This window comes from Numida meleagris, chromosome 22 (assembly GCF_002078875.1).
Source record: "Numida meleagris isolate 19003 breed g44 Domestic line chromosome 22, NumMel1.0, whole genome shotgun sequence".
Taxonomy (NCBI): domain Eukaryota; kingdom Metazoa; phylum Chordata; class Aves; order Galliformes; family Numididae; genus Numida; species Numida meleagris.
The window spans coordinates 5,540,525-5,568,132 of NC_034430.1; the positions used below are offsets into that span (position 1 = coordinate 5,540,525).

The window sequence follows — 27,608 nt, forward strand, 5'->3', positions numbered from 1 at the left end:
GGGCGGAAGCGGGGCCGCGCAGATCGGCAGTGTGCGCCGCGCCGGGAGCCGCTCGGAGGCCGCCGGCACAAAGGCCGCCATGGCCGGGTACGTGCCGGGGCTGCTCCCGGCCAACCGCAGCCAGGAGAAGGAGTTCGTGCAGGCCTACGAGGACGTGCTGGAGCGCTATAAAGGTACGGCGCTACGCGGGCGGCCCTCCGGGCCCGGCGCTGCCCCCGGCGTCCTCGGCTCCCGGTTGCGGGGCAGCGGTGCCCCGGTTCTGTGCTCGGGGCGAGCGTGCGTCCGCGCGGCTCCGCTCCCCGCGCGGGCTTCCCGCGGCCCCGCTGCCCCCGCGCGGCGTTGGGGTGCGGTGCGGAGCGGGGTCCCGGTGCCGCCGCGCCGTGAGTGTGCACTTCTGCCGGAGGCGGCTGCTCCCCGGGGGCCGCGCGTTTCCCGCGTTGTTCCCGTTTCTCTCTCCCCGGTGAGGCTGCAGCTCCGCCCGGGTCCCTTCTGCTGAGCCCCGGGATCGGGAGCGCCGCGTACCCCCGCGGTGCCCGACGTGCGCTCCAACGCTCGCTGCCCCGCGAGGAGGTTGCGTTCGGGGCGGGCAGTGCCGGGGCTGCGTGGCACGGCCGCGCTCTGCCCCTCGGCTCCGCTTCGCATCGCTTTTCTCGGTGCCGAAGGAAAACGAAATCGCGGTTGCCCGCGCCCTGGTCCCGGCCGTGCCGGGCCGGGCCGGCTGGAAATACCCGGCCGGGGGTGGCCGCGCCGCTGGGGTGGCGGAGCGCTCGGTCACGGGTTCCATTCAGCGCAGGGGAAATGAGCGTTTATCGGGGACTGAGGCTTTCCTGCGCCTTCTTTCCCTTCCCAGCTCCACGCCTTTCCCAGGACGTCTCGCCGTTGCTGTGAGCGCCGTGAGGGTGCCGGGCTGCTGGGTGCCGCCTCATCCCCGCTTCAGGGCTCACCTCGTCCTGCTGGGACCCAGGTTTTCTCCTGGCTCGTCCTTTTCTCCCCATCCTTTAGGGCCCTGGACCGGCAGCACTGGGACAGGTGGGCGCTTGGTTCTGCCCGGGCTGGGAGCTGCGGTGTGAGCTCGCTGAAACAAGGGGAGCAGCTTTCTGCACAGAGTTGCTTAATAACCAATAGCCTCTATGATTAAAACGAGCAGTGGGGCCTCTGCCCGGAGCCGGACCAATGGGTCCCACTGCGGTGCAGGCTTGTTTCCTGGCTGTGGATCTGTTCTCAAGCTGCAGAGCAGGGGTTAAGCAGATGGCACATCCCCGTGATTTCTTTCTTTATCAGCCTCTCGGTGTAGGCAGCCGAGATGCTGAGCGTGACTGGGGTGGCAGGTAGGTGTTCAGCAGCGCTGCTGCCGGACCGCGCTGTTCAGAGCCGTGGGTGCTGCGTGGGGTCGGCACCGGCTGCTGCGTGGGGCTGAGCCCGTCCCGGCCGTGCCCCGGTCCTGGGTGGGAGTGGGAACCGGGGGATGTGTGGGCTGCGGTGCTGTGAAGGGCCCTGATCGCGGCTCCCAGCGCCCTGGGGGTACACGCACCGATTGAATTGATCCGGTCACCTTCAGCCTCCACTACGGGCATGGGGACCTCCATGGAGCTGGAATGCAGCAGGTGAACATCCCCGCAGCACAGTGCCGCACCCAGGGGCTCGGTGCGGTCCCGGCCCCGTTGCCTCATCACCGGGCGGTGATGCCGTGCACATGCCGGGACGTGCAGCCATGCGCTCCCAGCGTTGCACCGGGAGCAATGGGGGAACCTTTGGGGATGGCTCTGTGCTGGGATGTGCTGCTGTGGTGAACGTGGAGCAGTTCCTCCGAGCAGGGAGGAAGGAGCCTGCCCGTGGGTACCCAGCACGGGGCTGGGCCCTGGTCCTGTCGCACATCCCGGCCCCACGCTTTGCCCTGCAGGAATCACGTGCTGGAGCGCGGCCCCACACTGCAGCGGCTCCGCTGACTGCCCAGGTGCGCGCGGCGCTGCCTGTCTGCGCTCGGAGCGCTTGAACATCAATCAATCCTGGAGAAACCTTTCCTTTGAGATAATGTTTCAGAGGGTCCTGGGTAGAACTTCAGAGCTCTAGCATCAGAGCATCCGTCTCCCACACATTTCCCAGTCTGTCTCCTATCCCTCCCTGCTTTGTCTCTCTTCTCCGTGGTACTGTGTGCTGGGGTTGGGGCAGCAGGGGATGGGTGTCACCGCATCTACCTGACCTGTTGCTGGAGAGGGGACAGTGTCCCTGGGCTGGAGGAGTCTTCGAGGGGTGAGGAGGGGCAGAACCATGGCACGGATCAGCTGGCGCTCCTTGGAGCCCTTCTCGTATGACTGGAGCTCGTTTTTTTCCCAGTTATTTTCTGCGATGAGGACAGCAGCTGGATGTTGTGTCTGGGTCTCACCTGCGCCCTGCCCGGCTGGTGGGCAGCCCCAAAGGCGCGGGGATGGCAGCTGTGGCCGTTGAGCTGCCGTTACCATTCCATCCCACAAAGATAAACATCATTCCTCGGCGGTGATGAGCACGAGCTGCATGAGGGCTGTGCAGCCGGCGGGGCCGGGCAGTGACTGCACCGTGGAAGGAAATGCTGCTTCCTCCTCCTTGCAGGAGCTGCCCCCTGCGCAGGGCTTGGCACGGTGGGAATGGCCCTGGGGCTGGTGGCTCTGATTTTGGGAGGACAGGGAGGTGCTGGCATCCCTGGTACAGGGGGACCTGGTGGTCAGGAAGGCGGTGCAGTGCGTGGGCTGCTGCTGGCACGGCCGGGCCCGTGGGTGCGGTGCAGGGCGCTGCTTTGCTTGTGGCTGTGGTGGGACAGCAGGGCCCGCAGCCGCTGGGTTCCCTGTGTCAGGACGCGCCCTGCCCCGCCTGCCCGGCGCTCAGCTGCCGTCGCGGTGCCGTCATCGTCTCCGTGGGACGTGGTGGGGCCTCCAGAGCTGCTCCACCTGCGCCGGGCTGTGGCTCCGGGCGCTGCGCTGAGCCCATGTGGGGCGGTGGGTGCCGCTCTGTGCCATTTTCCAGGAAAATGCCGATTTGCTTCAGAGAGCAAAGCGCCGGGCGCTGCGGTCACCGCGGGCGCAGACGCGGAGCGGTGCCGGTACCTGGCGCGGCAGAGCTTTGATCTCATTTCAGCAGCGGATTGGGGCGGCCCGAGAGCCGCTGCGGGGCCTCCTCGCTCCTTCGCGGGGTGGCACGATGCTGCGTGGGGCTGCGCCGGGGCCCTCTCCTTCCCTCCCCGTGGGGACACGGAGCTGCTGCCCCGGCTGCTGGGCGCCCGCCAGCCCCGTCCCCGGCGCTCCCCTTTGTGCCGCTGAGTTCCGTGCAGCGGGAGGAAAGCGCTCTGACCTCCCGGAGGGAAGCATATAAAAGGGATTATTTCTTTCTTGCTGATTCCTGGAACTGTTCTGACAGCATTGTTTGAATACCAAGGGTGATGAATCCCTTTATAGGCACCTACAACAAACCCCGGACAGACGAGGACTCCGGCTCGCGGTTCCTCCTGTCTCTGCAGGAGCGCTCCCGTGGGCTCTGCTCAGCTCTGGGTGCCCCGGGTGCGGTCTGTGAGCGCCGGCACCGATCAGCTCTGGTTCCGTGGGGATGAGCCGACAATGTCAGCTCGAATCCATCGCAGCTCCTGGAAGGAGCAGTGTGCACTGCCCCCCGCTCGGTGGGGAGCAGCGGGCAGAGCCGGGTGACGGTGCAGGGCCGTGGGGCTCGCCTCGCCGAGCTCTGCATCCTGGCTGTGTTTTCCAGGGAGGATGAGGCAAGCGGTGCCGCGGGGCGAGGAGGGGCGGTGGGCGCGATGACAGCGCGGTGACGACGCGCCCGGCACGGGGAGCGGTGCGGCCCTAATTACAGGGCTGATCGTGGCTGTCACCTGCACTGCACGGCCCTGCCCGGCACAGCCACACCAACCTGCCTTGTGGGCTCCGGGTGGGACACAGCGCAGCCCATCCCCCCGGGCTGCCACCCCTAGGGCGCACCGGGCACCGAGGAGCTATGTTGGGTGCTGGTGGGTGAGTGGCCAGGTGCTGCCCTGGCTCTGTGAGCTGCTCAGGGTGCTGCTCCCTGCTGTCCCCAGGGGCACCTGGTCCTTTGCCCAGCGCTGCACTGTGTGTCCTTGTCCCATGTCCCCAGCAGCCAGCCTTGCAGCATAGAATAGCATCCCTGCTCGCAGCATCCCTGCTGGGTGCTGGCCTCCAGCTCCTCCCTCCCCTTCCTTCCTTCCTCGCTGAAAGCCCAGAACTGATGTCTCAGCTCTGCCCTCGCTTGTCTGGGGGACTGGGCATGCAGCCAGGGCTCGGGGACATGCAGGCGGCTCCGGGTCAGGGGAACCCCGCTGAGCAGTGCTCGCTCCCGAAGGCGCAGAGGATGTTTGTGCTACTGAGCTGGGGAGCTTTGTTCCAAGCCGGGTTGTGGGGTTTTGTGTGTGCGGATGGATCCCATGTGGCATGGGGGATCTAGAGCACGGGCTTCCCATGGGCGAGGGGCTGTGTGCTGTGGGCATTTGGTGGCTGGCCATCTGCAGGTGGGGTGAGGTGAGTCCGTGGGTGTGTTATGGAATGTTCCCAGCATCTGCGGCAGAGGATGGGCTGGGACCCCTCTGCTGTCAGGGAGGTGCTGAAGGGAACAGGCCGTGGTGACGTGTGGCTCTGTGGGGCTGGGGGCTGCGTGGCTTGGGACAGGGAGCTCACGTGTGCCGTGTCCCTGCAGATGCGGTGCTGCAGCTCCAGGAATTCCATCTGGCCCGTAATTTCTGCTGTTTATCAGTGATCTGGATCAGTAGGATCTGGGCTGCTGGCTGGGGCTCAAGATGACTTGAAGGCAATGCCTTCATGTTGTTTCCCCCTGAATGAAGCCCGGTCACCTCTTTCCCATTTCTCATTTCCCATTTGCTGCCCTGAGCTGAGCTCAGCACTGCCTGCCTGCAGTGACGGTCCTGCTGATGTCCCTGGCTACAGCCCCCTCCCCGTGTGCAGTGTTTTTCCTCTCTAGCAGCTCAGGTCTGGGGGACAGCGACTGATGGAGTCCTTCCCAGCGGTGCTGGGACAGCTCTGCAGCCTCCTGATGGTGATCCTCTGCTTTGCTTGCCTGGGGCAAGGACCCTGGTCCTGTTTGTCTGCGGGGGCAGGAGGGCAAACTCCCTGCACTCCTCATCCCACCGCTGTGCTGTGCTCCGGGTCAGCCAGGGGTGCAACTTCTGTTGTGTTTTGTTTTTTTTCACTGAAACTGGTGAAAGGTCCCCTGCAGAAAACTGCAGCTCCAGGAGTGCTTCTGCCAGCAGGACCTGTCCCTGCAGGGGGCCGGACGCGGGGCTTCTGCGCAGGGCTGACCTTGGGCAGCTTTGCTACAAGAGTCCTCCAGAGGAGCAGCTCCTGTTTGTGCTGGCCGAGCCGTGATGCCAGCACCCCGCGGGCACCGCGGTGGGAGCACGTGGCCATCCCCGCAGCGCTGTCCTTGCAGGCAGCTCCATCGCTGCACGTGCAGGCATCTCACCCTCTGGCTGCTCGAGATGCCTGCGATTCCTGCTGCGAGGCAGTTGTTGCACTGAGGAGGTTGGGATTCCTCGGGTCGGGGCTGTGGGCTCCCTCCGTGCCCTGTCCCTATGGCCGCACGGCTCTGGGCCAGCTGCAGCGCTCTGCGGGCCGGCATTCCTGGCGTTCCCTTGGGGAGAGGAGCCGGGATGCTGGGGGGTGGGTCCGGCATCAGACCCCCGCTGCCTTAACCCTTTGAGGCGGGAGGAAGGAGGCTCTGTTCCTCCCCAAACCACCTCGTGGGGTGGGAGTGCAGGCGGTGGGGTTGGCTGCATCCGTGGCACCTCTTGCCTTTACTGCCTGGAGGGACAAAGCGACAAAGTGAAGGTGACAGCTCCGCAGGCGCTGGTGGGAACTGGAGCATTGATTGCGGCGAGCGCAGCCGCTGTGTCGCGTCGTGTGCCCATGGTTTGGGGTTTGCTGCGTTGGGTGACCAGCTCGGTGCCACCCCGCCACTCCCCTTTCCCAGGAAGGGAGAGGAATGAATACAATTGGATGCTCAGCAGCTGCTCTGCACCCCGTCCCTGGATTTTGTTCCCACTCTGGCGCGAGGCTGGCCCTGGGCAGAGCAGCGATGGAGGGATGGTGGTGGTGGAGGGATGGTGGCTCAGTGCTCGGCGTCCCCACACTGGCAGCAGGGCCCTGGGGTGGCCGTGACCCTGCTTTCTGTCCCCATGTTCCCAGTTCCCTTCTTGCAGCCCCACTGTCAGCAAGAAGCGGCTTTTGGAGATTTTTTTGTTTTTCTGTTCTTTTCCAGAGGAAAATTCCATTGTGCTATTTATAGTGGTGACAGCTCGGCTTCTTGCAGCAGCTTCGTTCTGCTCCTTGTGCACCCAGCGGCAGCTGGGGGTCCCGGGGTGTGCGCGGTGCGGGGCTGTGCCGCGGTGCAGGGCCGGTGACACGCTCCTGGCCGTGGCCATCTGTGGGCTGTTCCACACGGCCACTCACCAGCGCTCAGCTCTGCTTCCCCTCAGCAGAATGAATGAATGAGCTCTGGCCCCACGGCTGCGGGTCAGTGCATCCCCCGAGAACGCAGCTCCCTGAAACCGGTGTCACTGCGCCCTGGTTGCGTGGGGTGCGGTGTAACCCAAGCCCTCCGGCCGCGCTTCCCGTTGGAGATTCAGGAGCAATTTTGGCTCTCGGGTTGCTGGACCAGCAGCTGTCGGGAGCAGAAGCGCCAGCTGGCCCTTGGGTTCGCTCGGTTTGGGGAGGAGAGCGCTACACCCGGTGTGCACCGCCTGCAGCGTGGAGCGGGGCCGCTGCTGGTGCGGGTCCAGGCTGGGCCAACCGGTTCTGGGTGCACGAGGGCAGCGTGGATCCGCACGGGGCCGCTCGCTCCGGGTCACTGCCAGGGCTCCGCGTGGGGCTGCGGGCGGTGCGAGCCCTCTGGGGTGCTGCATCCATAGGATCTCTATGGAGGGCTGTGCACTGGGTCTTGCTCAATTCCTTGGGCAGATGGCACAGGGGGAACGCAGTCTGCATTGTAAGGCCGTGCCTTCCTGGACCACAGAGGCACGCGGTGCCGCTCCCGGTGCAGCCCCTCGCCGTGGGACGGGCGCTGTGTGCGGGCACCTTCCCCCACGTCAGGCCAGGCTGGTTCCTGCTGCCAGCGGATCCTACAGAACAAAACGAGCACTCTCCTGGGTTCTGCAATGGCCTCGTGGGTGGCATGCAGCTCCTGGCGGTGCGTGTGGAGCTGGGGCACGGTGTGTGCTGTGGGGTCTTGCAGCACACCGAGTGTTGTGACACACTGAATGCACGCCCCTTTCCCATTGACTTCCTTGCAGTCCTCACGGCCTTTGGGGGTTTTGCCCCCCTCCCCCGTCCCAGCCTGAAATACTTCCAGGACACCCGATCCCAGGACCCCTGGCCTGGGCAGGTGGTGGGGGCCGGGCGTGCGGCTCATTTGCAAGAAGGAGGGGTGGCCTCATCCAGGGCAGGTCCCAGTGCAGTCCTCGGATCAGGAAGCACAGGGCTGGGCTGTGGTGGCCAAAGGGCAGCGGTGGTGGGGCGAGCACGGTGCTGCAGGACGCTGCCAGCCCCATGCGTCCCACTGAGCCACGGGGCCCCCGGCAGCACAATGGACTCGGATGAATACAGGAGGTTCCTGGGTGGCATCAGCACCCTGAGAGGTACGGCCACCCCGGGGGCGTGGGGCAGGGTGTGGGGCTGAGCTGGGTCTGCGTTCTGACCCAGGGGAGCTGCCCGTGGGGGTGGGATCTGGAGGGAAGCGATGTCCCCCGGGCTGTGGAGGGATGGCTGGCTCCGGTGGAGGAGCGCTCGGGAGAGGCTGTGCTTCCGTGGCTCCGCTCCACTTCCCTGTTTTGTCTTTTCCTTGGGTATTTGGGGGCGTTTCTGGGCACAGAGCGAGCGGCTCCGTTTTCCAGAGGAAACGCAAGCTGTCTCACAAATAACAATAAGAAAAGTGGCTGTGCCGTGGGGCGGTGGCACCCAGTGGCTTTGCTCTCAATGCAGCTCTTCCACCCTGAGCACCGCATTCTGTGCTGGTGACGCAGCCCTTCCCTGCTGCCTCTTTGCCCTGTGATCTACTCCAAGCAGCTTTTACGGGCTCTAAGGATGGGGACATGCCTCGCTTTTTTATTTTTTTCTTTTTTTTTTCTTTTTTTCTTTTTTCACTTTCCATTCCTGCATTTTGCTCTGGGGGCTCGCAGCCCCCACCCAGCCACGCAGGTATTGGGATCCGCTGCCCAAAGAATGGCGCCGCGCTGGGGAAAGGAGCAAGCAGCCAGGACGCCGTCACCTGTCATCTAATCGCCCCGCATTGACTTGCCCCTTCTGCAGCCCTCCCCGGGTACAGCTGGGCTGCACCAGCTGATCCTGCTGCACGCGGAGGTGAATCAATCCCATGTTTAATTTAGCAGGGAGCCAAGGGAGTTGTCCCCCGGCCGGCTGCCCGTCTCCCCACCCAGCGGGGCTGCTGCAAGGGGTTAATCCCGGCACCGCGCCGTGCCTGACAGCTGCCCTGAGTTATCGTGTCCGGGGGTAATATAATTCACTTTCTTATGCTGGTGCAGTGTCTATCATAAATGGTTCCTGCGCCCCGCTGCAGCTGGCTCCGGGGATCAGTGTGGAAGGAGCGCGACATTGCAGTGTGTGTGCTGGGAGGTGCCCCTGTGCTGGGAGAAGCCGGGAGCGGGGAGGGACCCCCTTTGTGCGCAGGGACAGGGAGGTGCCAGCATCCTCCGGGCTCCACTGCACCATCCGAGCGTGGAAGCGGTGCTCCTTTGTTGCAGCTGCTGTTAGCGCCGGGCTCTGCTGCTGGGAGGTGGCTGTGTTGTGCCCGGCGCGGCGATGCTTCGGTGTTTGCCGGAGCTCAGTGTGCTCTCTGGCGCTGAGAGCAGCCCCGGCCAGGCTCCCCTCCAGCAGAGCAGCGGGGCTGCACAAAGCTGCTGGGAAGCGAGGGTTTATTGCCAGCTTGGTTTCTTTTCCCATCTCCCCCCATCTCTATTCATCTCCCCGGGGAGGTGGAGGCAGCAGCGGATATTGGAGCTGGGGCTGTTTCATATGTAAATGGTTGTGTGCAAGAACAGTCCCCTGACCCCCGGCGCGGTGCCAGCAGCCGTGCCAAGTCCCAGCGGGCTCCCACCCCCGTCCCCTGTGCCCGCCTGCGTGGTGCTGCCAGCTCCCAGCCCTGCTCTGGGGACAAAGGACGCTGCTGGGTGCCTGCAGTGCAGCCCCGCTGAGTGGTGGGGACCTGGGCACCCCCCCCCCCAAGCTCCTGGGGTGCTTGCTGCCCCCAGCTCTGCTCCTCTTGGGTTTGGGGTGCTGGGTGGGAGGGGAATGGGCTTCTCCTCAGCTGCTGTGGGGCTGTAGGTCGTTTTGGGGAGCGGAGGAGATAATGTAGGTCGCCCAGCGCTCCGTGGAAGCTTCCTGTCTCGGGTTTCCCGGGGCAGCAGACTGTCACGGCCCCAAGGTGACGAGAGCCTTGGGCTCGGCTCAGGAAGCCCATTTGATTACAAATTTATTGCTGGGTTAATTTTATCCGCGGTGGCGTGACGACGGCCGGTTTCGCTTTCTCAGAAGTTTGTTGTTTACTTGGAAGCCAGATAAAATCCAGCATCTTTTTGGCCTTCTCCGTGCACTTGGGCTAATCTCCTCGCTTCATCTGACCTTGTCATTGCCACGTGCTTTCCCCGAGGGAGCCAGGCTCAGATTTTCCCTGTGGCAAAACATCCTCGCGTGGACCTCTGCTTGTCCCTGCCGCCTCCCAGGCGTGTGCGTGACCTCTGTCTGCGGGGCTGCTCGTGCCAGAGCTGCTCTCGGTGCTCTCAGCTGTCTGTGGCGGAGCAGAATTGCTCCTGCATCCATCAGTCTCTGCTGCTGGAACTCCTGCTGGTGCCTGACCCCACACGCACAGGACACCAGGCACTGGGCACAGGGGCTGTGCGGTCCCACGGGGTAGCAGTGCTGCAGCTGAGCTGAACTCCCAGATGTTATTGCTGGCTGCCCTTGCACAGGTGATGTCCTGGGCCGTGTGATGTCACTCAGTGCCATGGCTGCACACCGGTTCTGATAAGCTCCATGAGTCCCAGCTGCGTGCAAACCCAAAAGTTGAAGGGTGGGTGGGCGTTGGGGCATGGAAAGGAGCCTCCAGCAGCAGCTGGGTCATGGGAGAGGCTGCATTCATCCATCTCTGTGTGTGCCAGCCCCTGGCAGTGCTGCTGTCCTGGAAGCAAGCGCTCAGGCCGAGCCGGTGGGTTTCTGCTGTGACAGAGGAGGGTTTCTTGGATGCACTATGCTGGCCCAGGAGCGGTGTGGGGAGCGGAGCCGAGCCCTCCCTGCAGCTTGTCCCCCCATCACCGTTTGCTTTCGTCCCGTCATGTGACGGCTTCCCCGGGCTCAAGGTGGCCGGGAGCGATAAGGGATCCAGGCCGACATCTGCCCTCGGGGCGGGGGCCGGGCGCGATGGGGCTGCTCCCGGGTGCTGAGTGCCCTCCCACCACCACCTCGGTGTGCCACGGGTGGCTACGTGCCGCAGATAGGTCCCGTGAGCCCTGTTAAGAGCATCGTCCAGGCCGGTGGGACCCAGCAGCTGTCTCTGGTGCTTTAACAGAGCTGCCAGAGAAACGTTAGCAACTGGGTTATTTCATGCGTTTTTTAATGGGGATTAAATTTCTCCGTGGGAGTGCAGGTCTCCAGGGAACAGAGGTGTCGGGCCCCTGCCTCCCCCTGTTCCTCTAATCCCGAATTCCTCTCCGGTCCAGCGAGGAGCCGGCACAGCAGCTGCAGCGGGGCCATTTCTGTGTGCAGCCCCAGCCAGGTGCCCTGTGTTCCACGGTGCGGATGTGCCCCGAGCACGTCCCCATCCTGCCGGGTGCACTGGGGGTTGTTTGCCTTCCTCCGGGAAGCAGCCACTGCTCCAACAACATCCTGCAGCAACCCCGGGACAGCAGGGCTCTGCCATGGGGCGTGCTGGCAGTGGGACAGGAGCTCGGGCTGTCCTGGTCCTCAGCTGCGCTGCCCTGGGTGCTGGCATCGCCGTGTGCCCACCCACCCCCTTGGTGCTAATCAGGTTTCACACTGCTTAGTTGGGAGATCTAATGAGATCAGGGCTTGAGGTTGTCTGCCTGCCCTCTATTTATAGGGGAAAGCGAGAGAATCCGTCGCTGGGCTCTCTTTGACCTCAATTTTTAGATGGAACTCTGCACATCTCATATCCAGAGTTGCAGGCCCCAGTGAGGGTCAGACCCTGCGCCCGGGGCCGTGTTGTGGCTTGGGGTGACGCGGTGGCCCGGTCCTCCTGCCTGCGGTTCCCTGCTTCTCCGTGCTGTGACGCGTGGCTGTCGTGGGGAGCGATGTGGGGCCGTGCGTGGGCCGTGCCCTGTGTAAACGCACCGCCGGGCCCGCGTGCCCGGGACAAAGCGCGGATAGATCCCACTCGCCCAAAGTTTTCCTATTTCCCCTGCTGCCAAGAGGCCTTCGGCTCGAGTTAGAATAACAACCCTGTTTGCGGAGACACCAGGCCTTTTGTTAGCCGGCAGAAAAAGGGTTTTGATTCAGGCGGCCTCTCCCCCCGCCGGCTTTCCTGCTTCCTAAGCTGCTGTGGGAAGTGCAGAGCTTGGCCTTGAGCGGCCCCGAGCCGCCCGCCGCGGCCATGCAGGCTCCGCTGGGGCTGTCTGCGTCGTGTCGGGGTTGGTCCGTCCTACTGGGGCTGTCCGTCTGTCCATCCCAGGCACGGCTCCAGCCCTGCCGTGGGCCGGGGCTCGAAGGTGTGGGTCTGGGGGCTCGGCCCTGCAGCACGGCGGTGCGGGCTGCCATGCGGTGCTGTGTGGCTCCGGAGCAGCACCGTGGGGTTGTTTTCATGTCGCTCCCCGCCGAGGTGACAGCGGGGTGTGCTGGGAATTAAGGAGCTGCTGTTTACCCGGCGGGGGCTCGGCTCCGCGGAGGTGTGCTGTCCCCGTGGCCGCAGGGCGAAGGGAGGGACCCAGAGATGGCATCGGCTTCCTCGTCCTCCCCCATGCTGGGAACGCTGCCACCTCGCCGTGTCGGCACAGGCCCCTGGGAAAGCGGGCAAACGCGTGCGGGCCGTGGGCGTGCGGCCAGGCCGGCTGTGCATGGCACCTGGAGGCCGCCTCTCCCCTCCGCACACCCTGTCCCCATCCTCACACCTCTCCCAGCACCAAACCCATTTCCCGGATGGGTGCCGTGCTCTGTCCGCCTCAACTTGGAGCTCCCCGCAGGGTTCGGAGCACGGTGGAATGAGCAAGCGCGGCTCGGCCGGCTGCCAGCGCCCGGTGACACACCAGGGGAGGCCGCTCAGAAGTGGGAAGCGGTGAAATAATGCCTGAAGCTCTGCGTCAGCAGAAAGCCAACGGCCCCAGCAGTCAGCCGGGGGTGCTGGCAGGAGGCGGACGGACGGAGGTTGTTAATGCGAAGGAAGGAGCGACGAGACCGACCATCTCCAGCGCTGCGTGCTTGGCTTCGTGCCACAGGGAGCTGAGTTGGAGCGGTTCCGGAGGAGATGCCACCCTACCCGGGTGTGTGGAGTGCTGCATCGTGTGCATCCAGCTCACACCACCTGGGACCTCCCTGCTGGGCTCTGTCACACCTGGCTGTGGGAGGGCGTTCCCACACCGCTGTGGGGTCCCCTGGAGGGGAACGTGCCATGCTCAGGGCTGCAGAGACGAGGTGCCGGCGGCTCATCACCCCCTGTAGGAAGCTGCTGGATCTAGGACACCAAAAACTGCCCCACAAAGGAGAGGCCGGGCTCTGTGTGGTGCTGGCTCCTCCTGATCCTGCTCTGGTTCAGGGGCTGCGGGATGCTGGGGGCAGCTCTCCATAGACACAGAGGAAAATGTTCTACTCCTGAGTTATTTCAGCTCCGTGGGGCCCTGGGCATGAGGCCCCAACCCAAGAGTTAATGGCGAGCCTCGCTCCTGGGGAATGATTAAGCTGTGAGCAGGTGGCAGCCCGGCTCTGCTGTTTGCTTTGCGGAATGAACGCCAGCAGGAGCGACGTTCGCTTCAGCCGTCCCTCCATCGCTGCCCTGCAGTGCCACGGCCCTTCCCTGGGTGCTCCCGGCCCAGCACCCTGTGCCGTTGTCCCAGCAGGCCCGTGTTGGGAAGGGAAGTCTTTTTTAAAGCTGTGATTATGATTTCGGTGCCCAGACGTCTGCTGGAAAGGGGAACATCTCCACTCTTATCACCAGCACTTCCTTTTCCGAGTTCCTCGGAGCTCCAATTTTGCTGCTGACCATGGGGCTGGAGGTTTCCCCCTTATCTCTGCTGCTGCCTTGCTGCGTCCCGCTTACCTTTGGTGGAACAGGGCCCTCTGCCTCAGTGCTGTGGTTAAACATTGACTCGTGGTGCCCTGTCCGCACGGCTGTGGGTTGGAGGACGTGGTCATGGCCTGGCGCTGGGCAGCCCTGGGCCGAGGAGAGCTGTCTGTTAGCTGCATGCCCAGCTGCGGAGTCACATCATGGGATGCTTGGTTGGAAGGGACTGTGGAGATCAACCCAGGGGCTGCCCCCCACAGCACAGGCTGCCCAGGGCCTATCCTCAGCCATGGACACCTGCAGGGAGGGGCATCCCAGCTCTGGGCAGCGGTGCCAGCGCCTCACTGCCCTCTGGGGAAATGATTTCCTCCCACATCTCCGTTAATTCTCCCCTCTTTAGGTTTAAAGCCATTCCCCCGTCCTGCAGAGGCCTTGCGGTGTGGGTCGCCCACCGGAGCTCGTGGGGCCGCCTGCTGCAGGGAGTGCTGCTCCTGGGGAGCTTTCCCACTCTCACCTTCCGAGACCTTTCTGAGCCCCATCCCCTGCCCCGTCCCCATCCTCCCACCCGGTACGGGGCCACGTGAGGGCTGATGGAAGCAAGAAGGAAACGCTCCACGCGAGGAACACTCCCGCTGCAGCATGGCACGTTTGGAGCGCGCAGGCTTTGCCCGCACAGGCAGCAGCCGGTGATTCACCTGTAGCGGTGCAACGTTCAAAGCGGAGGCAGCGCCGGGAGGAGCCGGGAGCCGCGGCCTGCCCCGGCCCACCTTGTTTTGAGCAGCCCAGATCAGAAGAAACGTGTCATCTTTGTTCTCGTTTCCCTCTCCCATGGCTCCGGCGCCGAGGGCAGGGTGGAGCGAGCCTCGCGCCCGCCGGGCTCTGCCCGTGCTTGCAGCCGGGCCGGCGTCTGTCTGCGGCCGTGTTTACCGCCGTGCCCGAGGACGGCCGTGCTGAGCTCCAGGAGGAGCCACGGAACCCGGCTGAGCTCCGGAGCAGCGCGGTGCTGCCGGGGCTGGAGGGGTGCAGTCATGCGGAGCAGAGCAGATTATGTTCCGGAGTGCCTCGTGTGCATGCGGAGATGTGATGTGGGGCTGTGGGTCACAGCGCGGGCACGGCGGCTCCTCCTTCCTTCGGTTCACCCCTTGGAGCTGCCACCACGCGCTCCTCATTGCCGTGCTGGAGCAGGACCCGTCCCCAGGGCTCGTCTCCCTGATCCAAAAATCCTTTGCTCCCCGACAGTTCGGAGTGACTGCTGTAAATGACCGAGATTTGCCCTCAGAACTCCCAGAAAGGCAGTAAAAAAACATCGGAAAGGGAAAAGTGAGCACAGCAGGAAACCCCGCACTTGCACCGTGGTCACACGTCTGTGTGCACAGCACTGTGTGCAGATGGGCCCTCGGTGCTGTGCATGCCGCGGGGTGACCCCGTGTGCTGCACACCCCTTTGCCTCTCGGGTGAGGGCACAGCATTCCCTCTGTACAACCTGTGCAACGTGTCCCTGCTGCCCTGGTAGGCACACAGAGCTCCTGCTGCTCCCGTGGCTGTTGTCCCATGCAGCGCTACCTGCTGCAAGAGATGGAGGGGTTTTCTATGGGCTTGGCCGGCTGGGGTGCAGAAATCCCTGGGGCGGCAGGAGGGGCTCATTGGGACCCTGCCCCATGGGTGCTGCCCAGGTGACCACGGTTCTTGCACCCACTGTGCTCACACTGCCACCCCAGCAGTGCCCATGTCTGAGTGCTTCAGTGTTTCCACAGTGCCACCTGGCTGCCACCTCCGCCTGCCTGGGCCACGCTGCCGGCCGTGAGCCCTGGCTGAAGGCGGTGTGGCTTCGGGTGCCTCTCGGGGGGCCACAGCACCCAGGGGTGGAGGAACGTCTGCGCAGCATCACTCGCCCCGGTGCTGGGGGTACGGCCCTGAGCGGTGCTGAAGAGCCGCGGGATGCGGAGGTGCCGTGCCAGCAGCATCCTCAGTCATATAAGGAGATGCCGGCAGTGCTGCACGCTGCGCAGCATTACTCACCGGGAAGGCGCACAGCACGGGGGGGCTCAGCCCCCAGCACAGCCCCCACCAGCCATGACTCAGCTCCGGCTGCAGGGACTGGGCCGTGGCTTTGTGCCCTCCCTGCTCGGCGTCAGGTCCATCCCTACAAGCGGACCCTCTGGAAGACATTTTTCCCTTCGAGTGGGGTGGGCTGTGGGGGGGGTCGCCTTATTTTTAGCCTTTTGGCAATGCTTTGCAGATGTGTCTGGGATGGGAGCGCGGGAGGGGAGCCAGCAGCTGTGGGATGCGGCGTGCCGGCGCTCCGCTCATTCCATGGGGCTGCAAGCTGCCACACGGGGCACCCCAAAGCATTGGGGGTACTAGCATGGAGCGGGGCCGGTCCCCCCCGCCCCGGATTCCTGGTGAGCCGGGAGATGCGCGCTCTCCCCCCCCCACCCGTTTCCTTTTCGGGCCGAGGCGACAGTCAGAACTGCAGAAGCCGCCTTGCAAGGAACTAAAATTAGCAGCTGGTGTTTGTGTGCAGGGCGGTTTCCATGGCTGGGGGTGGCCTCGTGCCGGGGCTCCTGACCGTGTGGGGCTGAGCCTGGGGGGGGCTTCCCGGCCCCCGGAGCATCGCCGGAGCACCCCAAAGCCCACAGCAGCCATCCAGCCCCTCTCCTGCGACCGAGGCAGTGACGGCCGCTATCGGCTTCCTGCAGCAGCAAGGAATATCTTCGAGGAACAGCGTGTGCCATTAAAAGGAGCAATAAAAGCAAAGGGGGAAATGACGTAAATTGAGCGGAAAGAAGCGCACAGTGCTGAACTGCGGGGCTGCGCTGAGCCCGGGGTGTCGGCCCATGGTGATGCCCACCCCGAGCGCAGCCCCTGGGCAGTGCTGAGCTGCGGTGCTGGCTGCTCCGTGTCCTCCGCTGGGAGGGCGGCTGGGGGCTGCTGTCACAAAGCGCTCCCTGCGGTCCTGGTGCTGTTTTTGCTGTAGGTGTGATGCCGTCGCCCCCAGACCTCTGTATTCTTAACACAAAGTGCATCTCTGTCCAGCCGCACTGCATCCCCTCCTCGGGGGGCACAGCAGCTGGCAGCGCTCAGGGCGTTTTGCTGGGGCATGGGACAGGGCGAGCAGGAAGGGGACAGCCGGCTCCCGCTCCAGCAGCTCCTGCCTGTGGGGTGCAATGCCCCTTTGCTATTTATGGTGGCCGGGCGAGCGCTGTCGGGCAGTCATTACTCCTGCTGCGCTTCCCCTGCCTTAACAGAAAGCAGATCGCTCCGGATGGGAGCTGTGCTGGAATATTTTTAAGTTGGGCTGGGCCACAGCTCTGCCAAACTCGTTGCCACAACAGCGCCCGGCCCCTGTCTCCGGCTCTTTCTGCCGGCGCACAGCGAGCTGCAGGAGCACGGTGTGGCTGGGGCTGAGATTTCTCTGTGGCGTTTGAAAGCCGTGGTGTGCTCGGTTTTGCAAAACCTCACATGCGAGTGTATTCGGGTCCATCGCGTTTTGCTGGTGCTGTTCTCCTCGGGGCTGGGCCGGTGGCTGCTGGGTTGCGGTTTCGCAGCTTTCCGGCCCGCGCGGTGCGGCTGGCGCGGGGCTTTCCGCTCTCATCTCAGCACTTCTTGGAAGCCGCTGTCAGGGAGAACCCCGCTTTTAATTCAGAATAACTTTCCGCTTGCCCAGAGAGCGGAGCAGAGCGCTGGGGCACAGCCCCCACCCCACGTGCGTGCGGTCCTGGCGGGGCTGGGATAACGGCTCTGAGTCACCCCGGGGCTTGGGGCTCTGCAGCCCCATGAGAAGCAAAACCACAGCGCAACGTCTGCGCGCTGCGGGGCTGCCACGCGCTGGGTGGGGCCGTTCGTGGGGCCATCAGGATCTGGAGCATCACCCGCCGGGTGCCCCAGCGCCGGCTGTGGGGATGAGCATCCCCTGCTTGGGCCGGGCTCCAGCTTTAGGAGGTGCACAGGGAAACTTTGGTGTTGTTAGGGTATCCCCTGTGAGCGTTTCCCTCCTGTACGTGCACGCGGAGCCCTGCCTTCCTCTGGCCATAGCATTGCCACGCTGTAGCTGCACATTTCCACGCCTGTTGCGCCGCACTGAGCAATGGCTCCGGGAGCGCAGGGAGCTGCCAGCCGGCTTCTGTTGCTCTTGCAGCAGAGCGGAGCAGGAATGCACAAAGCCTAAATCCGGCTCCAGCGGCCGCGTACCCCGAGCTGCCGGCCCCACGCTCGCAGCCGCTGCTCGCCGCTCCCGGCCGGCGGGGCTGGGAATGGAAATCCGGGAGATGACGTTTCCCCCTTGGAAGGAGGCGGGGGGGCCGAAGTTTGACCGCGCTGGAAGATGTTCGCGTCGGCCCGGCGCTGCGCTTCAACTCTGCCCCGGCTCTGAGCTCCGCGTGCTCTGCCCGCTCGGGGCCGCGGGAGGAAGCTCCGCGCCCGGGCCTGCCCTCGGCCGCGCGGTGCCGGCGATGCGGGGCTCGCGCTCGGTCCGCGGCGGAAGGAAGGCGGGGGCCGCGCCGGGCGGGCGGTAGCGCGCGATGCCGCTGCCCGAGGGCTCCTTTCTGCCGCCCGCCGCCTTCGTGCTGAGCCACGTCCTGGGCATCGCCGGCGTGCTGTACTGGCGGAGCCGCAGCGGGGCAGGTAGGGGCGGCGCGGGGTGCGGGCCCGGGGCCGGGGGCGGAGCAGCAGGAGGCGCGGGGCCTCGCTCCGTCCTTCCCCGGGGCCTCGTGGCGGGGGGGGGGGGGGGGGGACCCGGCGCCGCTTTTTGTGTCGGCGCGATCCCCGCGCACGTGGGGCGCGCGCTGCTGACGTCACGGCGCGCGCTGCTCGCGGTCAGCCTGCCTCAGTTTCCCAAAATGGGGAGCACCGCGCTCAGCTCCGGGCGCGGCTCCGCGCGGGGCAGGACGCGGCCCCGGGGCTCACGAGCGCTGAGCAGCGGCCGCACCGCCCGCACCGCCCGCGCCTCCTCCTGCTCTGTGCTCCCACCGCCGCTCCGGCCCTGCCAGGGCCCATGGGGACCCACGAGGGTCCCCCCCTTCTGCTCTCTCCGTGCTCGGGAGCAGGACGGGATCTGCTGGGGCGCTTCCCCTCTAACTCTGGTGGCAGGCGCTCCTTCCTTCCCCCCCAAAACCACCGGGGCGGACGTATTTAGTTTGCATTGCCAGCCTGATCCACAGCAGGGCTTGGGAAGGGCTGGGCTTTAAGGCCCCTTCCAGCCCAGCACCCCGGGGCACGGAGCTCATCCCGCTTTGTGCCCAACCCGGCTCTGCCGCGTCACCGCTCCCAGGTGCCCCCGCGTCCCGTGTCCGCGTGCGGGACAGTTCTGCACCGCAGGTATCTGTGCTGCGTTCCTCCCGGGCTGAGTCAGCGCCGTCTCCTCTCCCTGTTTCGCAGCACTCTTAGATCCTGTGCAGTGAACTCCGCTGTCATGATGGATTATGTCAGCGCTCAAACTGGCAGCCGGCGCGTTCCGGGTCCCTCGCGTTCCAGGCAGTTTGCTGCGTGTTCCCCACCTTGAAAGAACCACGTTTAAAAAAATGCGTCCCTTTATTTTCGTGTCTTGAAGGCGTTCGAAGTGAAAGCAATTTGCTCCAGGATTGCGAGTTGGTTTCCAAATGCGTCTGTGGAACAAAACCCTCCTTCACCCCGCGCCTGGCCGCGTGCTGTCGTGCACAGAGCCGCTTTCATGGCGCGCGCGGCTCAGAGACGTCCCCTGCGAGCTGCGCCCGGTGTCAGCAGCAGATGGCTGAGCAGAACCGGGGGGAGCCCACGTGGGACCCCTGCTGCCCCTCGCCCGTGTCCGTGCTGGGACGGGTTGTGCTGCAGGATGTCGGTGCTGTCGGGCAGGTTTTTCACCCCAGTATATTGGATGCCTCCGGTTTCCGGGTGCCAGAGAGCAGATGTGGGGCAGATGTGGGGCAGGGCGGCTCTCCCATTCCCGGGTGTGTGGCTCTGCAGTGGGGCTGGGGCCGGGCTGTGCCCAGGCTCGCCGGCTTCGGGTCTCCTCGCAGCCTCACCTGCTTTGGGAACGCAGCAACACGAAAGCGCGGCACGTCTGCGCAACTCCGAAGGCATCCGATGCGCTGAGAAGTGCCAGCTGGTGTCAGCACGGTGCGTGGTGAAGGATTTCAGGTGCCCGATGGCAGCAGGATCTCTGTTTGCTGGCAGCCGGTGCTGCTCGCTGCACAGGGGACAACGGTCGGAGGTCACCGATGGCTGCCCCGTCCCCGCGGTCACTGCTGTGTCACGGCCATTGGCAGCCGTGGGGCTGGGGGCTGCGGTGGGTGGAGACAGACAGGGGGAGGCGCGGGGGGGCTGCAACAGGTTGCATCGGGGTGAGTCTGGGAAAGATTATCCAGCGGGGATAAGCTCGCGAGGCCTTAATATCGTTAGCAAGCAGCAGCCGGGCATTATAATTAGCTGGGACGATGCGGCAGCCCTCGGGGTGGTGAAACGGAGCCAAAAAGGGCAAAAAAAAACGCTTCCATGTGAGATGGGCACAGGGAGCGCAGCCCGGAGCCCCCGGCCCCCCCCAGCCTCACTGCGCGGGACTCGGTGACGCGTCCCATCTCCACGCGCCCCTGCCATGCGCAGGGACACTGCTGCCTTTCCTCGGGGCTGGGACCTGGAGGTCTGCAGCGGGATTATATTTAGAAGAAAAGGAAGAGAGGAGGCGATAAAGGAGGCCCCCGTTATCTCCCCGCGTGCCGGGCAGGACGGCAGCCCGCAGCCAGGACGCAGCGCCAGTGCTTCGGACCCGGGACTTCGCTGGTGAGGAGAGTGCTGGCGGGGAGGCGCGAGCGGGGAGAGAAGCCCGGCATTGTCCGTCCTGGCCCCGTCCGCACGGCCGGCGCAATTAACTGGAAAACAAGAGGGGGAGAGACGAGCGCGGCGCCTGCCGGGCAGTGCCCAGCTCCTGGGCTGCTCTGTGCCGCCGGGCGCTGCAGCCACTTCTGCTTGCTCACGGGGTGAGGAGCAGCCCGCCCTGCCCCACTGCCTCGTGGCTGAAAGCTGCAGCGAGCTGAAGGCTGCTGGGACTGCGGGACCCGGGGACGACGTGCAGCGCTGCGGTTCCCGGAGGAACGCCCGTCCCCTGTGGGGCACAGCACTGGAGGAAGCGCCGGGCAGCGCTGGCGCGCATGGGACATTGGGCGATGTCCCAAAGGAGGAACCGCCGGGCCCCGAGCTGGGGACAGCGGCTGTAGGAAGTGCTGTGGTGGGAGGAGCTGCGGCCGAGCCGTCACCCACCCGCGCCATCACCCACCGGGGCTGGAGGTGCCGCCCGGAGCCCCTTCCCCACCCGACCCCGCAGCGGAGGGAGCGGCCGCTCCACGGGACCCAGCGCGGGCGATGGACGCCCAGCATCTGTGCATGGAGCAGAGGCGGCTGAGCGCGCGCGTGCTGTGCCGGATGTGCTGCATGGGTTAGTGCCGCCGAACGCTCCCAGCGCCGTGGCACCGCGCGTGGGCTCTGCGCCGTGCTGGCAGCGGGGTCAAACCTCACCCACCCCTCGTTAAATTAACGCAGGGGGCAGGAAGACGCGGCACCGTGGCTGCGGGGTGGGCAGAGGAGCGGTCCCTCGCTGCGCGGCGGTGCCGTGGTTTCCTCCTGCGGGCGGCGGTGCCGGGCGGTGGCACCGAGGCTCGGCTGCGTGTTGCGGGATGCCGTGCCCAGGCAGCAGCCCGGGGTGCGGGGCCGGGGCTGGGGGGCGGTTTGGGGCACCCAGAGCCGTGCTTTGGGTGCGGGGCGAGGCGCGGAAGGTTGTGCCTGCGATGCGCGGTGTGCCACGTGTTTCACTGTCACTGTTGGGTGGGGGAACCACGCTGCCCGTGGGACCGCCATGGCTCTGGGTGGGGCAGAGCTCACATTGGCTCAGAGCCGTGCTCGCCGGTGGGCAGCGTCCCGCAGCCCTCTCCACACCACACCAGGTGCTGTCTCTCTTCTGGGATTATGCCGTTAAACCGGGCAATCCCCTTTGGTCGGGGCTGGCTGTGGGATTATGCCGAGCACCGCTGGGAGGGGGGGCTGCCAGGTGGCCCCTCCAGCAGCACAGCGCCGTTCAGAGCCCTTTTCCCCCCTTTGCTTTGTTTCTCATGTTGTTTTGTCAGCCAGCGCAGCAGGGCAAAGCTCCCCAGTGCTGTGTGCTGTCGGCACAAAGCTGCCATCCCGTCCCCCCCAGGAGGAGCCCTGCTGCCTGGATGTGGGGCTCGGGGCACTGCAGCCCACCCTGTGGGTGTGGGACCCTGGGCACAGCGCTGTGCATCCCCTGTCCGGCCAGGGCTGAGCTGTGCGATGGAAATAAGCCCTAAGTCCCGGCAATCCAATGAACCAAAAATACATGGAGAAATAAGCTGCCAGTAAGCTGCCCCTGCCCTGCTCTGTGCCTGTGCCGGCCCAGGCTCTGGCTCCCAGCGCAGCCCCGTCCCACGGACCCGTGGATAAGCAGCCTCTGTTCCCGTATAGCAGCAGGATGCGGCCGGCGGCACTGGCACCGACTCCTCTGTCTCTTCCCCTCATTTGAGTTTGTGTATGAAAAGCACTGACCCAGAGCTGCCTTTGTGTTCTTTTCACAGATGAACGGGACAGAGTCCAAAAGAAAACCTTCACTAAATGGGTCAATAAACACTTGATGAAGGTAAGAGCTGCATGTTCTGTTTCCCGGCAGGTTAAGTGTCTGTCTGTCTGTCCGTTCCGGCTCAGGACAGGCAGATAAATGCCTGCTTTACAATCTGGGAACTTTTGCGTTGGTGCTGAGGTTTAAAATGTGTTCATGCTCTGAGCGAAAATGGTTGTGCTGGAATCGTGTCGGTGCCTTTGGAGGGCACTGTGACATCGCAGTGCAGCCCTGTCGGTAACTTTCACCTCCTGTGTACCCGGTCCTTGCTGGAACTCGTGGTGTGTGTGCAGCATGCAGCACCCCAGTGTGCAGCACCACTGCATGCAGCACCATTGCATGCCACACCCCAGTGTGCAGCACCACTGCGTGCAGCACCACTGCATGCAGCACCCCAATATGCAGCACCCCACTGCACACCACAGTGCTGCCAGCCTGCAGCTCTTGGTCGTGTTTTGTGTCACCCCATGGTCCAAGCCTTCCTCTGGTAGGCGCAGCTGTAGTGGGATGAATGTTGCACCACGAAGTGCTTTTCTTCTTTAACTGCCAAGTCATTTTTAAATTAATTCTTCTTTTGCAAAAAGAAAAAAAGTGGTTTGGGCATTAGAAGCACCACGGTTGTGCTTTACAAGCAGCTTTGCAAACATCTGTGTCAACCTTTCAGCTCCCTTCTGCAACTCTCAGAGCAGGGGAAGCGGGCCCACCTGGTCTGGGTTGTGGGGAGACAGCTGGGGCTGAGTGACGCAGCTGGGCAGGGTTTATGGGGGCTGGGTTTAGGGGGAGGAGCAGGCATTGGGGCTGTGTTATGGGATTGCCTGGAGCAGGGATGGGTTAACGGGGACCTGTTGTGCATCTGAGGTAGGCAGCATCATCTGCTGGGTAATTGTGGGAGCTGGAGGCTGCTTTCTGTAGTGATCCTCTTGGAATAACCGTTTTAAAGGCACACACTGGAGAGTGGTCTGTTTGCAAACGCTGAGGGTGTCCCCTTCCCCCCCTGCAGGTGCGCAAGCACATCAACGACCTGTACGAGGACCTGCGGGATGGCCACAACCTTGTCTCGCTGCTGGAGGTGCTGTCGGGCGTGAAGCTGGTGAGTGCGCAGCTGTCCCCCCCCCGGTGCCTTTGCAGCCATTCCTTACACCATAGTTCTGTTTCCAAATGTGCATCAGTTTCTTTTGTTGTCGTTTTGTTGGTTTTCATTCAACCCCGTGCTCCTCCTGCTGCTTTCCCGGATACCGCCAGAGCTGCCGGTTTGGGTGCCCTGGGCAGAGCCCTCCCTCCTGGGCGCTTTCTGCCCTCATTCTTCCAGTTTTGCTGTGTATTGAAATTGCTGGATGGCGATGGCTTTGACAGGAGCTATTCCTGTGACGTGTGCTCAGTTCAGCCCAGTGCTGGGCCCAGCCCCACAGCCGATTTGTGCCCCGGAGCTGGCGTGCAGGGCTCTCTTCTCACATCTCAGTCATCGCAGAACCCCCTCTGTCCTCCTCCTCCTTTGCAGACTGTCACACTACTGGGACGTAGTGGTGCAACAGCGTAGCACAGCAGGAACTACTGCAACGTTCCCTAAAATAGGACCTGGGCAGAGATCCATTAACTTGCTCCATCAGCCTCCCAAGACACCAGCGAGCTGCTGTGGGGCTGCAGAGCTGGATGGAGTTCTGGGCCTTCCTCCTCCTTTTGGCTTCAGAGCCGTGGGGAGGTTGCCCTGTGTCACGTCCCTCCCACCCGGCTCGAGCCCTGGGGCTGGCGGTGTCCGGGAGAGGCAGCGAGGACCCTGCGGGGGGGTGCACCTTTCTGTTGGGTTTTCCTTTCGCTGGGTGTTGCATTTTGGTTTCCATTCTGTCTCCCTGTGTGTGTGTCCCCCTCCGTCGGTGCCCGTTAGCAAATAGAGCCGCCAGCTCAGAGGAGCCTCCGCCTGGTGAAAGCGCCGGCCTGGTGCCGTGCCAGCAGCGAGGAGCGGGAGGAGGAGGAAGATGATGATGAAGAAGTAGGTCGAGTCCGCCCAGAGCCGGCGCCGCGGTGCCAGCAGACAGCCCAGTGCGACGCCGCGAGGCGCTGACATCCCCTCCCTGGGGCGTCACTGGGGTGTTCATCACATCCCCCATGCTGGCAGCACAGGAGAGGAGCGCTGGCTGGGCTGTCTGCGTGCACGCGGAGCTGGGAATGGGGTCTGCACGCTGCCACGGATCCCACCTGGGTCCCTGCTCAGCCTGGAGTGCTGTCTGCTAACCCCACTGCATGGCACGCGCCGGCACGGGCACCGGGTGGCAGTGGGGCTGGACAGCCCCGTGCATGCGAGTGAGATGAGAGTGAAACCTAACGGGGCCCAGCCACGCCTGTGGTGCACAGACAGATCCCCCTTGGAAAAGAAGATGGATTTCCCAGCCCTGTGCTCCTTGTGCAGCATCCGTGGGAGCCGTGGGTGCAGCCCCCCCCCCCCGAGATGTTCCTCCTGCAGGGGTGGCTCTGTCCCTGCAGCTCCGTCCTGGGCCAGCACCCAGCCGCTGGGGCACCTCACTGCTCCCGGGGGCTCGAGCACGGCGCTGTAGCTCCTGCATGGGAGGAGCTGGGCCCTCGCCTCGCCCCGGGCTGCGCAGCGCTGATGCTGTTCTTTGGGGACCAGCAGCCGGTCCCTGCCACAAAACCCCTGGGGCTGAGCTGGTCGTGCCCGATGCTAGGAGCAGCTCAGAGCCTCAGTGCAGAGACTTCTGGGGTGCGGAGTGGCCTGGAGCTCATCCCCAGCAGAGCATCTCCTGGGGCCTTCCCAGCTCCGTGAGCCATCGGGGCTTTTCCCTCGTTCAGTGGGATTTCACGTGGCCACAACTTTATTCACTTCTAGAGTGAGAAAAGAGTGCAGAGCGCGCTGTGTGCACGGGGGCACGGCGGGATGCCGGCAGCATGCGGGGTGTGCAGTGCAGTGCGGGCGCCGCGTCCCCATGGGCCGGCCCTGCAGCCCCTGCCTTGTTTTGCAGCCCCGCGAGAAGGGCCGGATGCGATTCCACAGGCTGCAGAACGTGCAGATCGCGCTGGATTTCCTGAAGCAGCGGCAGGTGAGGCTGCACGGGGGTTGGGGTTGTGTCGGGGTTTCAGCTCTCGAAGCAGCAGCCCTGGGGGCTTCGTGCTCCCCTCTCCTGGCTGTGGCAGCGCTGGGTGTGCGCGTCCCGGGGGCACTGCTCCATCACTGCTCTGCACAGGGACTTTCCCTTGCAGGCGGCGTGCACAGAACTGTCTATAGCGGTGCAAATAAATGGTTTCAAAATGAGGAGTTGGGGTACTGCTGTTGTGTGGGCATCGTGGGGTCACTGCAGCACCCCCAGCAGCAGCTCCCCCCTCTGCTGGGTGCTGTCCCTCCAGCCACGCACCCGCTGCTGAATTGCACCGCTTTGTACCGGTGCAGAGCTTTTTCTCTTTGCTGCTTGAGGGCATGGAATAAATTTGCACACATGCCCCGCTCTGGGGAGCAGCCCCCTTCCCTCCCCCAGCCCCTCAACAGAGACATTTTGCCAGCGGCTGCAGGCATTTTCTCCCCCTGGATAGAGCAGCTTTTTTCTGCAGGCCGATGGCCTGGTGGTGGGGGCTTGCAGGGATGTCACCCCCACATGGAACTGGGTTGGTGCATGCCTGGTGCCCAGCAGTCTTGTGGCACTGCTGCTACAGCCCCCGAGAGCAAAGCAGCCACGAGGGAGCAGCTCCGGGCTGCGTCTGCCAGGACACGGAGCTGGCGGGTGCTGGGTTATCCGCCTTTGTTAGGGGGGATGGATGAGCACAGCTTGGTTCTGAACCACCGGGGAGTTAATAAAGCTCGGCCGTCCTCTTTTAACTGTGCTCTGTGGTCTGTAGCTATTAAATTATGCACCAGCGTTTGGGGCTTTGGGGACGGGGCACTTCTCCCCGCGATCTGACAAGGAGCAGTTAAGTGCTGGTGGAGCACTGCAGCCGCAGCCCCAGCACCTGGGGCACAGGACTGGCCCGGTCCGGGCGCACCGTGCTTGGGTTTGGGTCCGGTGTGATGGGCAGTTCTGATCGTTTGCTTCTCTTCCAGGTGAAACTGGTGAACATTCGCAACGATGACATTACAGACGGGAACCCCAAGCTCACCCTGGGGCTCATTTGGACGATCATCCTCCACTTCCAGGTAGGCAGCAAACCCCTTCCTCCCCTGCGGGCCGTGGGCTGTCCCCAGCGCTCTGGCTTTGGTCCGTGCACACACGTTCTGGGGCGATGCCGGCGCACTGAGCCGGGCGGGGGGTTCACGTGCATGGCAGTGCCATGGAGACCAGTGCTGGAGAATAACAACTCCCTTGTCTCATCATTTACATAATTAAATCATTAATGATGGGCTGCGTGCTGCGGCCTCGGCTTGGCACGGCAGTGGTTGGCAGTGGCTGTTTGCTCAGATGAATCCTCTGGTGGGGAGCAAGCGCGGGGCGGATGCTGGGGATGGATGCAGGGCTGTCACAGCATGGGCTCGTTAGGATGGGATGCGTTGGCTGTGTGACAGCGGGTTGGGATGGGGTGGGAGGCTGTCTGACCCAGCCAGGGGTGCACTTAGGGTCATCTCCGGCAGCTGGGTGCTACGGATGCAAAACAGACTCTTGGGTCTTCGATCACCTCGAGTTACACAGAGGTAGCTCGGTACCCTCGGGGAGGTGCCAGGCTGGGGAGGACAGCACTCAGCTGGGAAGGGTTAAACCCGGTGCTCAGGGGTGGGCACAAACACGTGGCACCGGCCTTGGGGTCCCGCTGTGTGTGCGTTGCCTGAGGAGCGGGGCTGGGGCTGGAGGTGGTGGCAGCCGTGAGCTGGTGGCTGTCACCCAAAGGCCGTCCCCAGTTCCCTGACGTGTCCCCAGTGGCATCTTCCAGGCGAGACGAGCGCTGGTTCGAGGCCTCTTAAGGAAGCTTTTCATTTCCAGAGGCTGAGCTGCAGCCCCTGGGGAGCTGCTGCCTCGGCTGCACAGCGGTGCCGCTGGTTCCTTCCAAAAACGTGATGGCTTTCAGGGTGAAGGCATTTCTGGCTGTGGCCAGGGGCCAGGGCTGCTGCGTTCCCAGGACACGGCTGCTGCCCGGTGCCCTTTCCGATGGCATTTCTAAGGGATGACAGCACCCTTGCTAATGGGGAGGAATGGGGACAATGTGAGGATGTCCCTGGGTGCTCCTGCCTGTCTGGAGTCGCCCGTGTGCCCTGTGCCGGAACAGCCACGTGGCCCTGTCTGTGCCATGTGTTACTGGGAGGGTCTGTCTGGGGTGGGGACATATAGGATGTGAGCCCCCGATGGAGCGCTCCGGTACGGTGACCCTGGGGTTGAGTGGGGCCGTGGCACTGGTGAGACCTGGTCCCATCTGCTGGGGGTGCTGGGAGCTGCCCAGGCTCCCCTTGCCCCGCTGTGGGCAGGCAGCCCTGAGCCTGCGCATGGCCCCCCCTGCGCCAGCAGGATTTTTTCTAGGCTGTAGCTCCATTGTGAGCCTCTTAATCTCCTGTATCCTGGTGCCGCAGCCGGCGGCACCGACAGCGAGCAGGGCGGTGTGGGGTGGGATGGTGGCAGTGCTGGGCGCTGCGATCCGGGTCGGTGCTGCCTCGTGTTCTAGGGCTGGTGGTGTCCATGGGTCCCTTCTCGCAGGGGGTGGCCCAGGAGGTGGCTGTGGTTGGGCTTGGTCCCTCCATCTTTTATCTTCTGCTTATTTGCTGTCTCATCCCTGCTGCTGGCACGTGGTCCTCTGCGCTGTGGGTGCTGTGTGCTCCTTGCAGTGGAGCTGTGCCAGAGGCAGG

General features: G+C 64.2%; 1 protein-coding gene across 12 annotated transcripts in view; it reads left to right on the forward strand.

Moving 5' to 3' along the window:
* MACF1 (microtubule-actin crosslinking factor 1) overlaps positions 7-27,608 on the forward strand; it is a 112,038-nt gene continuing 84,436 nt past the window's right edge. For 6 of the 12 annotated variants that reach the window (XM_021375384.1, XM_021375390.1, XM_021375387.1 and 3 more), the window contains exons 1-5: positions 17,730-17,868; positions 21,801-21,862; positions 22,842-22,931; positions 24,814-24,891; positions 25,884-25,976. In XM_021375384.1, coding sequence (XP_021231059.1) covers positions 17,766-17,868; positions 21,801-21,862; positions 22,842-22,931; positions 24,814-24,891; positions 25,884-25,976 — 426 coding nt within the window. In that variant the 5' untranslated portion in view covers positions 17,730-17,765. Of the gene's footprint in view, positions 174-17,729; positions 17,869-20,493; positions 20,651-21,800; positions 21,863-22,841; positions 22,932-24,813; positions 24,892-25,883; positions 25,977-27,608 lie in introns of those variants that run through there. The other 6 variants (XM_021375393.1, XM_021375394.1, XM_021375392.1 and 3 more) reach the window with 4 other exon arrangements.